This window comes from Cydia splendana, chromosome 22 (assembly GCF_910591565.1).
Source record: "Cydia splendana chromosome 22, ilCydSple1.2, whole genome shotgun sequence".
Classification (NCBI taxonomy): Eukaryota; Metazoa; Arthropoda; class Insecta; order Lepidoptera; family Tortricidae; genus Cydia; species Cydia splendana.
Window position 1 is genome coordinate 8,581,689 of NC_085981.1, and position 20,456 is coordinate 8,602,144.

A 20,456-nucleotide genomic window follows, 5' to 3' on the forward strand; every position below is an offset into this window, starting at 1 on the left:
ATTGTTCCGGCCTTCGAAGAGTAACATATTATTGCAGGTGACTGTACACGACGACGTAGCCTCTCATGTTTAATGTGTAGAAAACACACAAAAATCGGAAATGACCGTAGTTTTTTTTAAACTTCGACAAAAACTTATGCCATGTTTCTATATAGATAATTTATCCCAGAAAATGTTGGTAAATAATTAAAAAGCTTTTATTTCAGACAAGATATCCATAATGAAATCGCTATAATTTATTGACCCAAAAAAAACAACAATAATAACAGCATAGGTACCTTCAGATCCACAGCGCAGGCTTCGTCATCATACAGATAATTAATCCACCTCAGGTTTCGTCAAAATAAAATGTATATTTTCACACAAATAAACACAAAAAAAATGTGTAGAAAATACAAAAGTCGAAAATAATCGTAGTTTTTATTGAACTTCCACAAAAACTTATGCCATGTTTCTACAGAAAATGTTCGTAAATGGCCAAGAAAAGAACCTTCAGACAAGTCAAAACTTTGGACTCTTGGACTCATTTTTTCGAAAGTTAACCTCAAAATCTTTATAATTTTCAATTCATCCGCAAAGTAAGAATAGAGGCCAAATCTTCCAAGATCACGCAATCTTGTCCTTTAATTTGATTTGTCCTTCCTCAAATCAGGTAGTCCGTATTTTTAGTCGTGTCCTCCCGGCCCCTGATCTCAGAAACCTCGGCGAGCAACACTAATCTGCTCAATCGAGCTAGTTCACCCAATTGTAGCTAATGGGCTACATGATCTGTTTGCGTTTCGAAATACACCGCGATGAACCGTGAACCGACATGCTCGGGTTTTATAGGGAAGTATCACAGCAACGGTTCTTTTATTTTTGATACTTTTTAGTTAAATTATGAAATATCGAACACGCATTACAATATGTATTTCACGTGGTCTAAAGTTAAAATTTGTATCTTATTCGACTTAAATGAGCTGGTTTGTCAATATGTCAATGATTAAGAAACATTTATTAAGAAACCAGAGACATCCCTAAATATAGTGAATTTTGAAACTAGGTATTCGCTTACTGTCCCTAAGATATTAATTCCTATAAGTATATAGATAAGTAAGTATATTTCATTAAAAAAAATATTAAAGCTAAAATTATTACGCAGTGTTTTGGAAGCATTGACATTAATCAAACGAAACTTCAATAAATTGGCTATCGGAATGCCCATACACGAAATCAAATTAGCATAAAATTAAGGACATAATTACTTAAGTCACATTAACTCATGACAACCGTGTACTGTCTAATTTTCCAAAAAAACAACAGTAACCAGTTTTAACTGTTTCCAAATTGAGTCGTAATAAAGAAATCATTCCAGAATCGAATTATAACAACAACCTAATCGATTAAAATCGATTAATTATTCGATTACAAGCACAACCGAATTAGAATAACTAATTCATAAACCGTTCTGTATGTAGGTGTAAAACGTTGTAATATTGATAAATACCCTAACGCACAATAAACATCAGAAATATAGAAGAAGCCGTGTTTTTAATTGCTATAATTAACAAATTCTTAATAAATTATATCTCTATCGCCTTAGGAGCGCACGGTATAATAATTTATAGAAAAGGAGGGGAATATAAAGTTGTTTAAAGTAAAAGGGACAGGGATATTGGGAACGTTGGGACCGGTGGGAGGTTGCGAGTCGATAATCGATGATTTTATCAAACAATCGATTTGTCATTCGATATCTAGGCAGTGAGTTCGCCGGCGGCAGCGTTTGATTTTTCCAATATGTTCTAATTTGTGCTTTGGCGTTAATAACTGGCTGAATTCTATTATTACGTTTTATATTCCGCCAAATATATAGTTTTTATAGCATTTTGGGGTCAATATATTCATAATTTACTCGATTTCGTCAGATATTAATCTCAATAACTGTAATAAAATAGAACTACGAGAAATATTGTTTCACAGAAATTCGTGACTGTACTTTTTTGGCGTGGTAAAGTATCCTACCTAATTATAGTATTTATTATCTAAAACTAAATCGATTACGAGACTAAATCGGTTATTCGAGTGATGTTACCGAATAACCGTAAAATAATAGCGAAGAGTGAGCGTATAGAGATTCTTACTCTACGTAGCTGCTATGTTAGAAAGATGAATGGTTAATTTAATTGCAATAAAACAGAAATATCGACATTAACTATGAAAAAATACTTTTGTTCACATTTAACGGGACCCTATTACTAAGACTCCGCTGTCCGTCCGTCCGTCTGTCTGTCACCAAGCTGTATCTCACGAACCGTGATAGCTAGGCCGTTGAAATTTTCACAGATGATGTATTTCTGTTGCCGCTATAACAACAAATACTAAAAACAGAATAAAATAAAGATTTAAGTGGGGCTCCCATCCCATACAACAAACGTGATTTTTGACCGAAGTTAAGCAACGTCGGGCGGGGTCAGTACTTGGATGGGTGACCGTTTTTTTTTTGCCGTTTTTTGCATTATGGTACGGAACCCTTCGTGCGCGAGTCCGACTCGCACTTGCCCGGTTTTTTACTTTTACTTTACCTATGTACCTTCATACTTACCCCGTGATTACTTTCACCTAGACAAAAATAATCCTATGTCCTTTTCCAGACTGTGTCGAATTTCATTAAAATCCGTAATGCTGTTTTTGGGTGATGGACAACCAAGCATCGAAACATCTAAATATCGACACAATCAAATCTAAACATTTACATAAGGTCCAGGGGCGCAATTTAGAATTCGGGGTAATTTAAACTAATCGAAATATCTTCCATGTTTTACATTATTAACTAGAGTGCCATATATGTCCAGATAGCGAAAAAGATGTGTTGTGTGTCACTCTAGTTTAAATTACCCCGTAGTCTAAATTGTCCACTGCACCTTAACTAAATATAATATTTGTTTAATTACACAAACGGGTCTACCACGATATAATTTCGTTGCGAAATTATATCGCGGTAGACCCGTTTGTGTAATTAAATATGTGTACAAAACGCAAGAGTTTAAAGTGTTATAAATATAATATTAGTAAGAACACACATATAAACGTACACACACGACGCCAAGCAAGGCGGCGCGCTCTCACGGCAATAAGCACCCACCGGACGCGAACCTAGATGCCCAGTAAATGGGAAACCGCCTGATTCGCCTATTGCGGCCCCCACAGGATATCACGGAAAATAACGGCCGGTTAAATTGGGATTTTATTGACAATTGTTCCTCTTGTGGCGCTGTGATTCGTGAATGTGGAGCTAACTTCACTGTAGATTAATACGCTAGGATTGGACTGTATTTTTTTAACGTGATTCACTAAGTATTACATAACTAGTACCTATTCGAAAATTCATAGAATAAAAGAAACTTACTGTATTAAAATAATCATTTATTACCTATCAGTCGTTTAAGTCGGTTAAATTGGGATTTTATTGACAATTGTTCCTCGTGTGGCGCTGTTATTTGTGAATGTGGAGCTAACTTCACTGTAGATTAATACGCTAGGATTGGACTGTATTTTTTAACGTGATTCACTAAGTATTACATAACTAGTACCTATTCGAAAATTCATAGAATAAAGGAAACTTACTGTATTAAAATAATCGTTTATTACCTATCAGTTTAAGCCGGTTAAATGGGGATTTTATTGACATTTGTTCCTCTTGTGCCGCTGTGATTTGTGAATGTGGAGCTAACTTCACTGTAGATTAATACGCTAGGATTGGACTGTATTTTTTTAACGTGATTCACTAAGTATTACATAACTAGTACCTATTCGAAAATTCATAGAATAAAGGAAACTTACTGTATTAAAATAATCGTTTATTACCTATCAGTTTAAGCCGGTTAAATGGGGATTTTATTGACAATTGTTCCTCTTGTGGCGCTGTGATTTGTGAATGTGGAGCTAACTTCACTGTAGGTTATACGCTAGGCAATTTAGGATTGAACTGTACTTTTTTAACGTGAATCACTAAGTATTACCTAACTAGTATTCGAAAAATTACTGTATTAAGAAAGTCGTTTATTATCAGTCATTTAAGCTGGTTAAATTGAAATTTTATTGGCAAAGATTCCTCTTGCGATGTGGAGATTTAGAAGACATGGAGCTAACTTTACTGTATCTAGATTGGACGTTGGGTTGGTAGGATTAGGGCTTAAATATTTAAATATTATTATAGGACAATTTTATTCAGATTAATCTAAATAGTCCCTGTTAGTAAGCTCTATATGGCTTATATTGTGGGTACTAGTATTTATTAGACGTCGATATATATAATAAATCGATATAAAAATAAAAAAACACATATTATTCATAGACACCATCCATAACTCAGGGAACAAGTATCTGCGATAAACGCAGAAATAAATGCCCTTATCAGGATTCAAACCCGGGACCTCCTGCTTTGTAGGCAGAACTAGGCTACAAGACCGTGTTCCTACTCAATCTAATCACCTATTGCTAATTTAAGTATCCTGATCAACAAGTACTAATGAAAATAAAGTAGCATTAATATACCTTCGATCTTATTAGACGTACAATCGTGTCGCGAACTATTCTATCGGCAATAATTAAACTCGGATCGATTTAATCGTAAATTTCAGGGGTTTGTTACACATTGGCACTTAGTTAATACGGGGCCTCCGGCTAGAATAGGTTGATTCTGGTTTTACATTTTGATAAGGTTCTGAGCTTGTTTTGACACGACTTTGATAATCGCTGACGCTGACTGGTCTCTGCGTGCGCGCGTCTATAAAGGTAACATTCCATTTCTGACCGCAGCTGCACTATTGCTCCGACACGTCGATGTTATTGTCAATTTCCATAGTAAAATGAATGATAAGACAATTAATGACAGTAACGTCACAACAGTAGTGCAGCTGTCGTTGGAAATGGACTGTCACCTCAATGTAGAGTCAAGTGTAAAATCATATTTTTACACTCATCATACTCAAAAATATGTCCCATACCTCGTGTGTCAGCGAATTAGGAACTATGGGACATATTTTTGAGTAAGTTGAAGTTGTATGCACCCATATTTTTACACTTGACTGTGCATATTTGTTGCAATCTAATTCGAACCTTTCATGAATCAAATAGTCGCATTTCTTTTGTTTCATTACTTTTTAAACAAATGAAATTCAACCCAATTTACTTGTACAACAAGGTTCAAATAAAAAATATGAAAAGTTTGTATAGTGGCACTTACTAGTAAGCCTTAGTATTAAGCATTTCGCTCGCACTTATAGCTGCGCGTGAGACGCACTGCGTCTCAATGTCGTAGCCTAACAAGATCAAAACTACAACAATTGTTATGTTAGAATTGGCCTCCATAATGTTGTATAGATACAGAGTTGTAGAACTGTGGATGCGAGCCCTTTTGTTAATTAACTTAGAGCTGCATATCCTGTCGGCGAGACAGAGGCGGTGTGGAGTCGAAGGTTATATTGAAACTAAAAATATTTTAAAGTTCTGTTGTATCGATTAGAATAAGTATATTAATACTAGTCACAAAACAAAATATAGTTATTGGAGCAAAATATACATTCGAATAATAAAACATACTTATCTTTATTTCTGTATGGGATGTAGTAATGTTTTTTTAGTTGTAATTCTAAATAAATGTCTCCATTTTTTACTTACTCAAGTAAAAAACTTACTCTTAATTTTTTTCTAGCTAAAGTGACATGATTTTCAATGGTTATTGTTGAATTCCCATTTCCGTTTTTTATCTACTGGTATTTATTACGTAATATATAATCAATCGGATATCAGACACCATAATTTATCCCAACAAAGGTTAACTTTAAACAAAATAACAGATTTTTCGCAGTTGAACGGATGTGTACCGACCATGAAACTCATTTACCAAAACGCATTCAAAATAATGAACGATGTTAATCGACAAAATTTGTAAAATGAACGCACTGATTACTCATGCCTCATTTGTTTTTGTAGTCAAAGTATGTAATGAAATGAAACATCTTTAGGCTGCGTTTCCACTAGAGATATGCGAAGATGCTTGTGTTTGCTATCACTTAATTTACCTATTCTCGCTCAGCGCAGCTCTAGTCGGCAATTTTCTATTAGTTCTCAAACTCATTCCTCGCTACGTATCCTCTTACATCTTTGGTGGAAACGCAGCTTTATTCTCAGGCAACTTTTAGCTAATAGATCACCTTAAAACTAGCAAAAATATAACTTAAAACAAAAAAAATGCAATTGTAAAATAACGTCTCCACAGCTCTGTTTAGAGACTTAAGTTATTTTATACAAGAGCCAGCCAGTCTAGGAAAACGCTATTAATATTCAAAGGTTCTATCAATTCGCAATAAAGCCTGGCGATCCGCCGACTTTTCTCTTCCATAAATACTAAAGAGCGTGTAGGGAAAATATATAAAAAAAATCACACCTCCATGGATTTAATGCGCGTATAATTTCTTTGTGGCACCGCGCAGAATGTGAACAGACGTCATAAAATATGCATTTCTTTGGATGCGTACGCGTTGCCTGCACACACGCGCGCTCACGCACACAGAAGTAAAGCATTCTGTGTTTACACGCTTGCGAAGGGGCACGGATTACCTCACATAGATTTAGCGTATTATGATTTTAATTTGTTTTATTGTTCTTCAAATTAGTATATTATCTCTTTGCCTGAGATACAGGATTATATTCCTAGGTCAGGTGCACGTAACAATGTACGTAAAATGTAAAAGTTTACGCATAATGTAACATTAGCAATAAGGTTTTTCTCAATAAATTATTCTTATTTGAACACTTGAGGGCACAACTTGGTCAACTACCACTCCATAAGCCGCACCACTCAATAGTATCCGCCACTATTTCCCATGACAAACACTCGTTTCACAATCTTTTCTTTTTAATATTATTGGGAGCCTATAATATCCTACTGCTGGGCAAAGGCCTCCCCCCACTTTTTCCAGTCTCCCGATCCTGTACAGTCTCTGGCCATTCCTTTAATAAGGAGTCTAACTCGTCTCGCCATCGCCGACGTGGTCTGCCAAATCCTCGTCTTTTCTAATTAAACTAAATTTAGATATTTACAGTTGTAACCAAATCGTACGTTTGCGTTTTCGTACTAAAATATTATATGAGCGCCAATATGCATATTGAGTTGGGGTATTACACAGAAGTGTCCGGTAAGTGACGCCATTTTTTTAAGACATCCAACAAAGCTAAGAAGCCAATAATAGGCATGATAACGTTTAGAAACTTTGCTTTAAATTCGACGGTATATAATACAAATTTCTGCAGGTTATTAAGATAGCTTTCACATACGTCACAGCCGTACATGTATAGTCAGCCAAGAAAGTGGTTTACCACTTTTCGACTCTATCATCTGATTGATAGAGTCGAAACGTGGTAAACCACTTTCTTGGCTGACCGTACACCTTTTTGTGTAAAGGATGACTCACGCTAGACCGGGCCGTGCCCGTGCCGAGGCGTCCGACATGTCATTTTCTATGACGGCTGATCGGTGATCACGTGGTGCTTTCCATAGAACCATTTGTTTTACAAGCTCTATCTGGCGTGTGTAAGCGATCAGCCACGCACACATACGTACGATCACAATAACTCAATCGCAATACACTCTCAACGCTTTTGCATATTCATTTGAGAGTTGCAGTTTGTATCTTTGTATAAAATTATAATGCATTATGTGACCCGGAGCGTCTTCTTCGTTTTGCCGTATAAAAGGCTGATACTAGCATTCTTCGATGCTTTAATTTTACCTTTTGCAAGCGTGTTAAATCAGCATGGATTGTTTCTAAAAATGGCATAAGCCTAGCGTTTTTCTTGCTTGTATTTAATGTTAACTTATAATGATTTTAGTTGCGATAATCTCAGAATCGTAGCTTCGTAAGCTGAAGACGCTAGTTCGTATCCGGCCTCCGCCACTTTTTATTTAATATGTGACATATCAGTTTATAATTTATATAAAGATACATATTTATATCAACTGTAGATAAATTGTATTTCAAAAAATATGGTAAAAAATATCACGCGAGCTGATATAAACTCATTTAAAAAAAACAACGGGTTGCACTCCGGGAGTGCCGACAGAAGTGAAAACTCAATGACTAGTCCAAAATGTCTGCAGCACTATGTATAATTGACCCTTCCTCCTTTCTATTGAAAAACTTTAGTTCCGAAATTGCTGGCCAGACCTCGCATCTAAATATATGGTCATGATATTTTGAGTTTTATTCACCCGTACTAGAGTTCACTTTTATTAGCGATTTCATCAAGATGTAGCTTTATTTAATTATATTTGAGTGATATAAAGTTAGAATGTAACTGTGAGATCCTCGTATTTCAGCCCGTACAAGATTAGAACATTGAGCTTTATTGCTTAATATAAAAGTCCAGTTTTAAATAATTGACCTGATTGTGATACGTTATGACTAAAGTTCTTTGATGAATAACATTGTCCGTGACACATGACGTCAGCGTTACGTTACGCGTTATGCGTTACGCGTTACGCTGTATTGAGTTTATCATTTTTTCCCCACCTCAAAAAGTGCTCAGCGCCGCTAAAGAAGTTTTCACTTCAAAAATATAAATAATAGTGTCTACAAAAAACAGAAATCAGAAATCAAAAATAATTTTGAACTTTTAAAAGAAGTTCAAACCGAATTAATATCACTTATGGAATTCATTAAGGTTCCAAATTCAAAATTGCAAAAACAATTCTGGAACTTAGGAGATTTATAACTATGTATTATACTTTTTTATAATCTTAGGGAAATTAGTCAATTAGTTTAAACATAATAATTAAGCAATACTTACACTTTAAATACCTACACTTATAAGCATGTGGGTACTAATTCGTATACCTTCTTCTTCGATGTTATTTAACCTAAAATCTCCGGATTGCCTAACTCTGGGCGTCACTGCATACTAAAAACCGTCCAAGTGGAAAACAATAGAAAACCACACCTTCCAATTTTATGTAAAAATAACTCTTTTTTTAAGAAACGTCTCGAAAAGAGAAAAAATAAACAATCAGACGAGCATTCGCAACGGTAACGCCTCTTAAATTTGATTCTTTTACCATTCACAGTCATACAAAAGTCGTATCCTACTTTCCAATTCACAATAATGGCAAAATGTAATATTAGTAGAGACGAATGGAAAATGAAGACAGTTAATCGTTAAGGGGCCCACTGATTAACAGTCCGCCGGACGGTATCGGCCTGTCAGTTGTTCGGAACTGTAGAAATTTTGGTTCTAACTGAAAGGCTGATACCGTCCGGCGGACTGTTAATCAGTGGGCCCCTTTATACTAAGTTATGGCGCTTTTGAAGGTAGCGCCACTTTAAGGAGGTTTCAGTTGCTTGTTGGATTTTCTCAAAAAATAACGTTAAACATTGTCATGACCCGACAATTTATGTAAAGAGAGAGTAATAACAGGGCTGAGCACTCAAATTGAGATAATTTTTCATTTCATTAGACGGCCGGTCTCGGTCTGGCCTAGGTGGTAGTGACCCTGCCTATGAAGCCGATGGTCCCGGGTTCGAATCCTGGTAAGGGCATTTATTTGTATGATGATACAGATATTTGTTCCTGAGTCACGGTTGTTTTCTATGTATTTATATATTATATATGTATAGATATCGTTGTCTGAGTACCCACAACACAAGCTTTCTTGAGCTTACCGTGGGGCTTAGTCAGTTTGCGTAAAAATGTCCTATAATATTTATTTATTTATTTAAATAAGTAATAAGTCCACGCAAGTCACTAATATTTTTTTTTTTTATCTGATTGCTGGAGTAATCGGATTTTGACTGCTCATTCCTTGAATAAGCAAGTCGACGGGACTGCATATTGAGACATTGACAGTCTACGAGTATATTAACACAGGTCTCTAGTAATAGACAGTGGTAATAGTCACGTGACCCCTTCATTTGTCGCCTATATGCGTAGAATGTTAATAGCATATTATGCTGCTTTTATATTTTATACGTGTCACGGAATTATATTTATGGTCATGCGAGCCGTCTGTTATGACAACGCTTGATTAGGGTTATCAATCGCGTTCCAATAAAATTACATATATGTGTTTATTAATCTGTCACGATTTAAAAAAACCGGACAAGTGCGTGTCGGACTCGCCCACCGAGGGTTCCGTACTCGTATTTGTTGTTATAGCGGCTACAAAAATACATTATCTGTGAAAAATTCAACTGTCTATTAGCTATCACGGTTCTTGAGTTACAGCCTGGTGACAGACGGACAGCGGAGTCTTAGTAATAGGGTCCCGTTTTTACCCTTTGGGTACGGAACCCTAAAAATACCTTTATTGTAAAATGTACCTAAATTGCTCCAAAATTCGAAATATTTTTTTTATACCACATCGGTGGCAAACAAGCATACCTAGTACGGCCCGCCTGATGGTAAGCAGTCACCGTAGCCTATGGACGCCTGCAACTCCAGAGGTGTTACATGCGCGTTTTATTTTAATTCTTATATTGTGATAGGTATGATGATATAAAAGCCGATTATAGCAGACCATCATCACTACTATCATGTTTTAACAGTTAAATGAGGTTTTGATAGTTAGTGTAGTTTCTATATATAAAAACTGTTGGAGCACAATTACCCAGCGGTGAACAAAGTAGGCATATTTACGATAGTTACTATTTTGGTTTTTAGTTAAAGAATGCTAGAAATTGAATTATGTGTAAATGTAAAAAGTAGCCACTTGTTTTGGTTTACAATCACTAGCTTCTCGTCAACAACATATCGAATACAATTAATGTCAATTTGACATCGACGTCCCACGACTATACTGTTTAATTCCATTATTCAAGGTTTTTATTTCAAAATTACTGCAGTTATTCTTGAACAAAACAAACAATTCATAATGACTTTACCGGCCGACTTTGCAGCATCAAGATAATTCTTTAAACTTATTGAAATTAAAACAAAACCACATTCGTTCGTACATCTGCTGTGTAAAAAGAAAAGTACAATGCTTTATACTGAAATATGCTTTTGACGTATCAAAATTACATTGAAAACGTATTGATTACGTGCGCGCGGCCGCTCTAAAAGTCTGCCAGCGATATTTTGCAAGCTACATGCAAAATGCTGCATTTCTTACATGTTGTGCTATTTACAAACGATATTTAGCAAAACATTTTATACAGCTTTACCAAATCTTTAATTATTTTTACGTGTATTTATTTTAGAATTTAGAGGAATGGATATAGTTAAATTTCATTATTAGGCAAACAAGTCATTACATCCCATCCGGCCATGGTTATATAATCAATTGCTTCTTAGGCTTAAATAGATTACATAATTTATAATGTTTAAAAGCCATACCTGTGCTACATAGTACTATTTTTCTGACAAAACAATTCGATATTAGCAAATAGGTTTCCAAAAATTATTAACACCACGCACGATTGTACAAGCGCTACGCTAAATATTTATTATTTTTAAGAAGAATAAGAAGAAGACATTTATTGTAAAAACCTTCTACATTTTAAACTGCTATTATATTGACATTACATTTTAATATCCGAATATCGCCCTCGACTCGCAAAGTTCTCGATTATCGCCACATTAATCCACATAATCGATTCAGTCGTATCGATGCGATCTGCGCCGTCTATCCATCATTGTGCGCTTACCTTTATTTTATTAAGGACCCGAACAATAAGTTGGTTCAGAAATGGTAATTAAGTCTCAGGTTAATGATGTGAGCGTAAAGCGATTGTACTCGTATGTAGTTACTTTTACAATGTTGAATTACAGAGATGCTTTGTAATTGCACTTTTCGAAAACGGTCAACTTTTGGGGCATTCCTGAAAAGTGTCGGGTACGTGGCATTTCTTTTATCACTTCGGATAAAGCGAAGAAGCCGATACGTTATAGCACGATAACGTTATAACTTAGATTTAAATTCAACGGTATATTAAGTAATACAGATTTATGCAAGTTATTAAAGTAATTGCCATACGCGTCGCGTCACCTGCAAAGTAGACTTTTATATGGAATGCCCTTTTTAAAGATGAATTAAATTTTGATTATTTGTGCAAGATCACGGGAAAGCCTTGTGTAGCATATACGACTTTCGACTAACTGATGACTATGATTGAAAGCCTTACTCGACAACAACTACATTTTGATAAAAACGGCGATCAAATAAATAAAACCAAATAGCTTTGATTCGGTATTAAAACCCAAAATAACTGTAATAAACACCTTACTCGGAGAAATTTGATTATCGCAAAAACAAAAGTAAAAGTATCCGTAATAACACATTTCCGGACACTCGCGGAAACTAACGAGCATAAAAAGCTCAACAGAACTCTAATTGACTACCAGTCTAAAACAAACTAAAAGGTTCCCCAAGTGAGACAGCGTAAACAGAACAAAAACTAAACAAGATCATGTGGAATCATTTGCGTAGTCCAATCAGCGCTGAGCGCTGCCCGACGGCCGGCGGAGACGGCCGAACAAAGCCGAGCGCGGGACAGATAGCGATTCCGTGTTATGGCGATTGCAATGGCGATAGTGCGTGAGCATTAATTCAAAAATTTACGAACTATCTTGATTTAATAGAGCAGTGTTTATCAACCTTCAATGAGGCTCATTTAGTACAAAAAAAAACCGCTATATGTAACTTTGTTTTCTTTTTATTAAGGCCTGGTGACCCTCAGTGACATAATTATAGAAACAACCACAGAATGAACATCAATGCTTCTGAACGGACTGAGTTCCAGTAATTTTCAGAATATCGGCTTTGTAATACAGGTTTGGGAATGAGGGTCGGCAACGCGCATGAAACACCTCTGGAGTTGCAGGCTTCAATAGACTATGGTGATCACTTACCATGAGGCAGGCCGTATGTTTGTTTGCCACCGACGTGGTATTATGAATAATCGACTGGTTTATAGTTAATCATTGAATACATCATTCACGAACTATAGACTGGATATAGACGTCACAGTAGGTTGTGTTTAATTACAAAAAAATACATTTTGTCAAATCGTTCATTTGAACCATAGCCATAAGTAGCACCCATAGGAATAGCAATGAAGCTCCATCGCCATGACACGTAATGCCGCCCGATCGCCGGCGCAACACATCTAGATCCTTTATCTATCGACGGACCCGATTTGATCTACGCATGCGTACGTTCATAATTATCTGGCTCTTTCATCCGCCGACTCACTTTATGGGTCTCCAACCCGTGTAAATGTCTCAAATCATATTGGCAACTGGCTAATGGATCGTTTCATATGTATAATTAACTATGGTGTACACAATGCTGTAATTATTGTCTAATTAAACTTTAACGTCGGCCATTCATCGACTAGAGAGTTAGTTGATGTGCTTGCTTAGAAGAAAGTATGTGCCTTAGAGCATTCTCCATTGTTTATTTTGATAAGGCTAGTTTTACAAATTGTTATCCACCAAAGATTGACGTAAATAAATGTTTTAGCATAAGCAAAAATAATATAGATACGAATTCTTGGAAATATAGATTAGAATCGGAAGACGTCAAAAAAACCAAACACGTAAACGTTCGTAACTGGTATTCTAAAACACAAAAAGATCCCACGCAAAGATGGAAATAACAATAGTACAAGAATTATCTGCACAGGAAAACGTTAAAGATACTTCCAATCTCGAAGACACAATACATTAATCGATATATGGAAAAATTAAACTAGACGTGTCTGTCCTTATCGGAGTATCTCCAAACCGAAATATTGTTATAAAAAGTACGTTGTTACCACAATCTTTATCATTACTTGCAACTATAGTTTCTGCTTTACCATTTACAGTCTTATTACCTTGGGATAAAGAAGTTATGATACGATTATCAGGTTGTATGAGTATATTTGTAGCTTGGTCATCGATCACATATATTGACGTAATATTCCGAGGATCGCATGATTCATCTCGTTTTGGAGTACGTACAAATAGGGATACGAGATTCATGTTTAATTGAATTAGATATACGAAGCTTCTTTTGTGTATTGTATTCAAAATACCAGTTCTTATAGTAGTTTAGTAGTTTTTATACTAATCAACCCGTCATGTTAAGTAACTTTAAGTAAAATAGTTACAATGATCAGAAATATGCGAGTTAATGAGGAATTTAAAGACCTATAAAAACTTAAGAGTTAAAGACAATAGTTTATTAAGTCGACAAAACTCGTTACAAGAGTAGTTAATAAGCTTAAAGGTGCTTAAAGATACATACGTAGATGATCTTACAGCATGTCAATAGCCATATCTTTGTCCGTACGTACACCCATGGCCCCGCCTCATTACCTCCTCTATACGATACACAGCCTTATAAAATGTACTATTATACTGAACATCTACCAACGTAAAATGGCCTCTTGCATTCAATAAAATTACCCGTCAACAAGTCAGCATAAAGTCTCAAGTAAGACCGGACGTGTAAGTTTGTAGACAACAATAATTTTGCTGTCGTAAATTTTGATCTGAATCTTCTTGTAGATGAGTAAGATTCAGAATTGAACAGCGATGCAAACGGAAATGTACTTGGTAATGTTGTACATGTCTCTAGACCGCATTTACATTTTAGAGATAGTTGCAGAGAATAAAATGTCAATTGAGAGACGAACGAGGAATTGAAGACGCAGTTATTGAACTCGTGATGACCTGATTGTTGACGGCTGGACCGCAGAATATGGAGTCGTTGAAGAGGGATCTATTTATAGTAAGAAAAAGTAAAAATATTGAAGAGATGTTTATTTTACAACTGATTGTATAATAAGTAAAATATACTCAAAATTGACAATCTGTGTATTGGTAAGAGATTAATTACATAAAAGAACAATGTAAAAAGTTTAAATTAACAAAAGGAAGACTGTATTAACAAAGACGCTTTTAAAACCCACGCGGCTCCAGACCAAACATTTTCGAGCATTTATCTAAATCTCGGATGACATTTTACTTCAATTAGTGACAGAATTGTAAAGCCGTACAAGCGGAGTGACATTTGAACATTTTTCACTTAAGTAAATGCCAGGGAGGGATTATAACAGAACCATGGTTTAGTTTTCGGCATTAACGGTTGAAGAGTGGACGTTTTTGTAATAGTCGTGTGAACGAGATCAACTTTTTACTAAAGGATATTAACAAGGAAGTAATTAAGGAGATTAGAGATTTCGTAGGTTATTGCGAATTTAAGAATGCAATTAGAGTAAGGCTATACTAAGTGCTGTGGAATGTAGCAATTTGTTCTTTGATAATGTGTGTATCAAAGCGTGGATAAAAAGAAGGAAGGAAGTCGCGCACCCTTTTCTCTTGAATCATAAATCCCAACTTTCGTCGATCACCGCGAGGTTCCATTGAGTGAGCTCAAAAACCCATTATGTAGAACATTATGAGGACCCCATTGTCTCGGCTGAATGAGCCAATACAATATCTTACGAAATTTCCTAAAAACCACCTTCGTATTATAAATGTTTATTATGTCGAACGGGCATTATCTGATGCCGGATCGATCCATTGTCTTTTTATTTTTCATCATGTACTCGCAACGAATCGAAAATTCAATTCCGGCCGAAGTTTCACGATCTCACTTCAACGTTTCGTCAAATATCGTCGTTATCGCATCACTTAATCTTTAATCTCCATAAATTAAAGGCAATAAATATGATTCTTAACACTTATTGACGTGTAACAATGCTTATTTTTCTCTATCAATTTGGCAGAGTTACAAAATCGTGAGGCATTAACGTGAAGTTAGATCTCGGAAACCGGTGATCTGTTTCATTAATAATAACCTGCTCTCTAATACTGGTTACAATCACGAGTATTCATGCACGACTTATGTAACCGGCCAAATTATCAAACCGTATGTTAACATCCATTGTGTTGAACGCTAATCTACATAAGTATAGGTATTAATTCGAGTTTCAAAACGAATTTGTAAAAAAAGGCAGAGGTGGAGTGTCGACACCGGGGCACAAACACCAGTTTAATCTCTTGGTGAATAATCCGAATTTTCAATACAATGTGGGTACGTGTGTGGATGATGTAATGACGTGCGCAAAAGTGTTCACGTGAGAAAATATTGATGATACTACAGATAAAGTTAATTAACAATGCGGCCAGAATTTGTAACAATTATGTTTCTTAAACGATCATAAGTTGAATGAAGTTGATAAAATATTGGTATTAAATCATTACAATTGTTTCTTTAAAACGGCGTCTCGGCGACTTGTAAAGAGCAACACAAAAACGCTTTCGAGTTACAATGTACAGACTAGAGCAGAGTCAACGATCACTCACAATGCCCGCTCTAGAGTGACTCGGAGAAAACATTGATTAATTACCATAATAATTTATTTGATACTCCAAAACTTGATACGGGGAGGGGCCGGTTACACAACCAACAAAGTTTTGGTTTTTTCTCGACCTAAACCTCTTAACGATAGAAACTATAACGTAAACGTATGGCGTGACGTTAATATTTCCAACACGATGAAAACAGTACATTGTTCGTTTGAATATGATGCATCGAGGTGATTTGCCTGTTCCAAACAAAAGAATAAGTTTGACGGAAAAGGAATGCTTGAATGTATCGTTAGTTATGATTGTTTCCAAGGATATTAGCATATGTTTTTATCATGTTTTTTTTAGGTTTGCTGTCGGCTTTGAATCATTTGGATCAAGCGCGGAAGAATTCTTTGCAAACGACGGTGGATTACTCTAGATATGTCAAAAGGTATTTATAAATGTCATTTTTAAACATCCATACAACCTACGCTAATTTAGACTAGCAGTTTCAAAATAGATAATATACCAGCCGAATACAATGAATGTCATTGTTTTGCATTCAAATTCAGGTTCGGCAACTTAATATTTGATTTCACAACAATCTGAATTTATATAACAATCATTAGGTGCAACAGTTTAATGATCATTAGCATCTCAAGCATCATCTTAGTTCTATTTAGTATTTTCCTCTATACTTTAAACATATTGAGCAAGCGTCGTATCTAATAGGGTCTTTATACTTGGAATCATAATTTGTATTGTATTGAATCATCCATTTAAAGAACATCATTTTTTATGTCACTCTTTATAAGTGACACCAATTGCGTAAGCAACATTGAGGAAGGAATTGTTGATGGACTCGATTTAGGCGTACCCACGTCATAAATATTGTACTTTATGAAAAGAAAATCGTTGCGTTTATTTTTTAGATAAATATCACTGGGGACTGAGAAATGGGAGATGGAATGATGATAGATACCTTCAAATACAGATCAGATTCTCAGTCAAAATATATTCTATGAATTGTATTATATGAACACAAATTACTGTACGAGGATCATGACTACTCAATTGCACTATAAACATTTAAATATCGCATTCGGTCAAAATATCTTATTTGTGAAAACGAATGCTTGAAAAAAAGGCAACTTATAAGTTGGCCATATCAAGTTCTTTTACTTTATATTGCGCGATAGCTTTACTTTTTGAATAATTAACAACAGTGAAACAAACATAACCAGTGTGTTTTCCACGTACAGGTATAGCTCAACCCTGGAATGCGGTTCCTCATACTGCAAGGATCTGGGCTACAGAGAACACTTCCACTGCATGGACTGCCCGGCCAGGGTGTTCTGCAAGAAAGAAGAGATGATCAGGCATTTTAAGGTAAGTAACAAGATTTTAGACAAACGCTGATAATTCGACATTTGTGCCCGACATTAATCCGACATATTTACAATTGAAAGGTGACGTCGAATTGATTGTAAATATTTCAGAAAGTACTAATATTTGACTATATAGTCAAATTGCCAGGCAATTTCATCCCCTTCCTTTTTTGGTAATAAAAACATAGCAGGGACACAACATATTTGCAAAAAAAATGCAGTACAGTCAGCCAAGAAAGTGGTTTACCACTTTTCGACTCTATCATCTGATTAATAGAGTCGAAAAGTGGTAAAACACTTTCTTGGCTGACTATACACGAGCATCATAGTAAAATTTTACCACGCTATTCAACCTGTGATATTATACAAGCCTTTTTAGTTTGTAAATTTATATTCTCTGATCACGCGAACTTTGCACAAACGTGGCAGTAAGAATGCATACATAATGATACATATCCCTATAAACGCATTACTTGTCGTAGCACTTAGCATGAAAACTTACCGTGGCCCAATTATATAAGCATTTTTTGAAAATAAAATAGTTAATGGAATAATGTTCTTTATCAACAGTGGCACAAGAAACGCGATGAGTCGCTTGCGCACGGATTCATGCGTTACTCCCCCCTGGACGACTGCTCGGAGCGATTCAGCGACTGCCCTCACAACCGCAGCCAGACGCACTACCACTGTATCCAGGATGGTTGTGATAAGGTAGGAGAAATGACAATGAAGTCTTGAAGAGCTGTACACAATCCCCCGTTAACTGTTGATCTTCTTCTCTCTGTCTTTCTGCGTTACCTAACTTAGTTGTGGGTCTACTAGAATTATTTTAAATCTTAATGGACCTACCTATTATGTGATAATTCTAGCTAGAAAGCTATAATTGAGGATACTAATAACACCAAATATTAATTGAGGATACTAATAACACCAAATTTCGATTATCCCAATAAATTTAAAGGTCACAATAACATAATGAGACAATAATAACATAAATACACCATCACGTTTAAACGTCGTATTAAAAGTTAAACATGCTCATGAATTATAAACCCTAACAATTTCTGTCTGCTTCGTCCCATCTAACAAAAGAAGGAACTCTATGGAGCATCTTAGAAAACAAGTCAGGAGTTTAAAATCTAATCTATATCCATATCAATTCCAGGTGTACATCTCCACCTCAGACGTGCAAATGCACGCCAACTACCACCGCAAGGACTCTGCTATCCTGCAGGAAGGTTTCCAGCGGTTCAGAGCCACCGAGAGCTGCGCGGCTCCCCACTGCGTGTTCGCTGGCCAGAGGACCACGCACTTCCACTGCCGGCGGCCTGGCTGCACGTATACTTTTAAGAATAAAGCTGATATGGGTAAGTTTTGCGAGACAAAAGGGTTTTAAATTTTGGATCTGAAACTCTACATATGGAGGCTGAATTAAAATCTGCATACCAGTTTATAAATAACTTTTTTTATTACAAAGGAATTAATCATCACTAGATTATTAGAGTTAATCATAGAGCGACAGGTTTAACAGGATATGTCAGGGAAGACGGCGAATAATCTTATCTCTAGTAATGAATTTAAAATATAAAATAATGACATTTTAAATTAATTACTAGAGATAACATTAGAAAAATGACCCGAATTGATTCGTATCAATAACTAGTTTATTAAAACCTAAAGAAGAAGAGATGAACGGGAAGGACACTAAATAAGGCTAAATAAAAAAAAACGAAGTCACTCATCACAATAAGAGATGGTATATCAAATAAAATATTAAGTCGAGCAAATCATTTCTTGCAGAAAAACACAAAACCTACCACATCAAAGACGAAGCCCTATCAAAAGACGGCTTCAAGAAGTACATGAAGAACGAGGCCTGCCCGTACCGCGACTGCCGCTTCAGCCGCACCTGCAACCACATCCACTGCATACGGCCGCACTGCAACTACGTGCTGCACTCCAGCAGTCAGATCTTCACGCATAAGAGGAAGCATGAGCGGAAGGAGCAGGAGATGAGTTTCGGGTCAGTTTTTTACTTATAGTCCTTCAAGATTTTTAATTATTTTCGCTATCTATGGCGTTCACTTCATCATCAATCATCATCATTCAATTTAAGAGCTGGGCTCTTGTCGGTCCAGCATGATGAAGTTGTCTCCACCTTGATCGGTCCGAAGCCAGCCCTTTAGTGTCCTGGTACGACAGGCCCCTACATGCTCCTTTACTTGGCTCATATAACTTTTCCTTGGTCTTCCCTTCCCTCTCCTTCCATTTATTTCCCCTTCTATGATGTTTCTGGCCTTCACTTTAGCAACAAATACCTAAACATTCACTCGTATCCGACATAAACAGCTAAGTAATGACAATAACTGAGCTCAGCAGCCAGTCAAAAATATGTTATTTTCCACAGGCTACCGACATCTGTGATTCAAAGCGCGCTAATTCAGCAAGGGGCTGACCTCAGCATGTACTCTCCTGGGACTAATCTGCATATTGACGATGATATGTCCAACTCAATGGCGGACTCGGACTATTATCCATTCGTAAGTATTTATAAACCATTTATTAAGTCGCAATTTTTTCCTGTCAGCGTATTATGGATGGCTTTATCCACGTTTATCCATGTGATAAAATAACTGTCACTTTTTAACACCGCGGGATAGAAAGTGACGGATACTGTTTTATCACGCTGTCACGTAGAGAAGAACGACCATCATATCCGTGCTGGACTTACAAGTAATCAAATTGTTACCA

The 20,456-nt window shown here is 36.0% G+C and overlaps 1 protein-coding gene across 1 annotated transcript in view; it reads left to right on the forward strand.

Annotated features, from left to right (window-relative positions):
• The window catches only part of LOC134801508 (uncharacterized), a 106,105-nt gene that overhangs the window by 75,378 nt on the left and 10,271 nt on the right, over positions 1-20,456 (forward strand). Inside the window, exons 8-13 of the mRNA XM_063774120.1 lie at positions 16,684-16,768; positions 17,580-17,706; positions 18,276-18,416; positions 18,871-19,072; positions 19,506-19,728; positions 20,113-20,245. Coding sequence (XP_063630190.1) covers positions 16,684-16,768; positions 17,580-17,706; positions 18,276-18,416; positions 18,871-19,072; positions 19,506-19,728; positions 20,113-20,245 — 911 coding nt within the window. The remainder of the gene's footprint in view (positions 1-16,683; positions 16,769-17,579; positions 17,707-18,275; positions 18,417-18,870; positions 19,073-19,505; positions 19,729-20,112; positions 20,246-20,456) is intronic.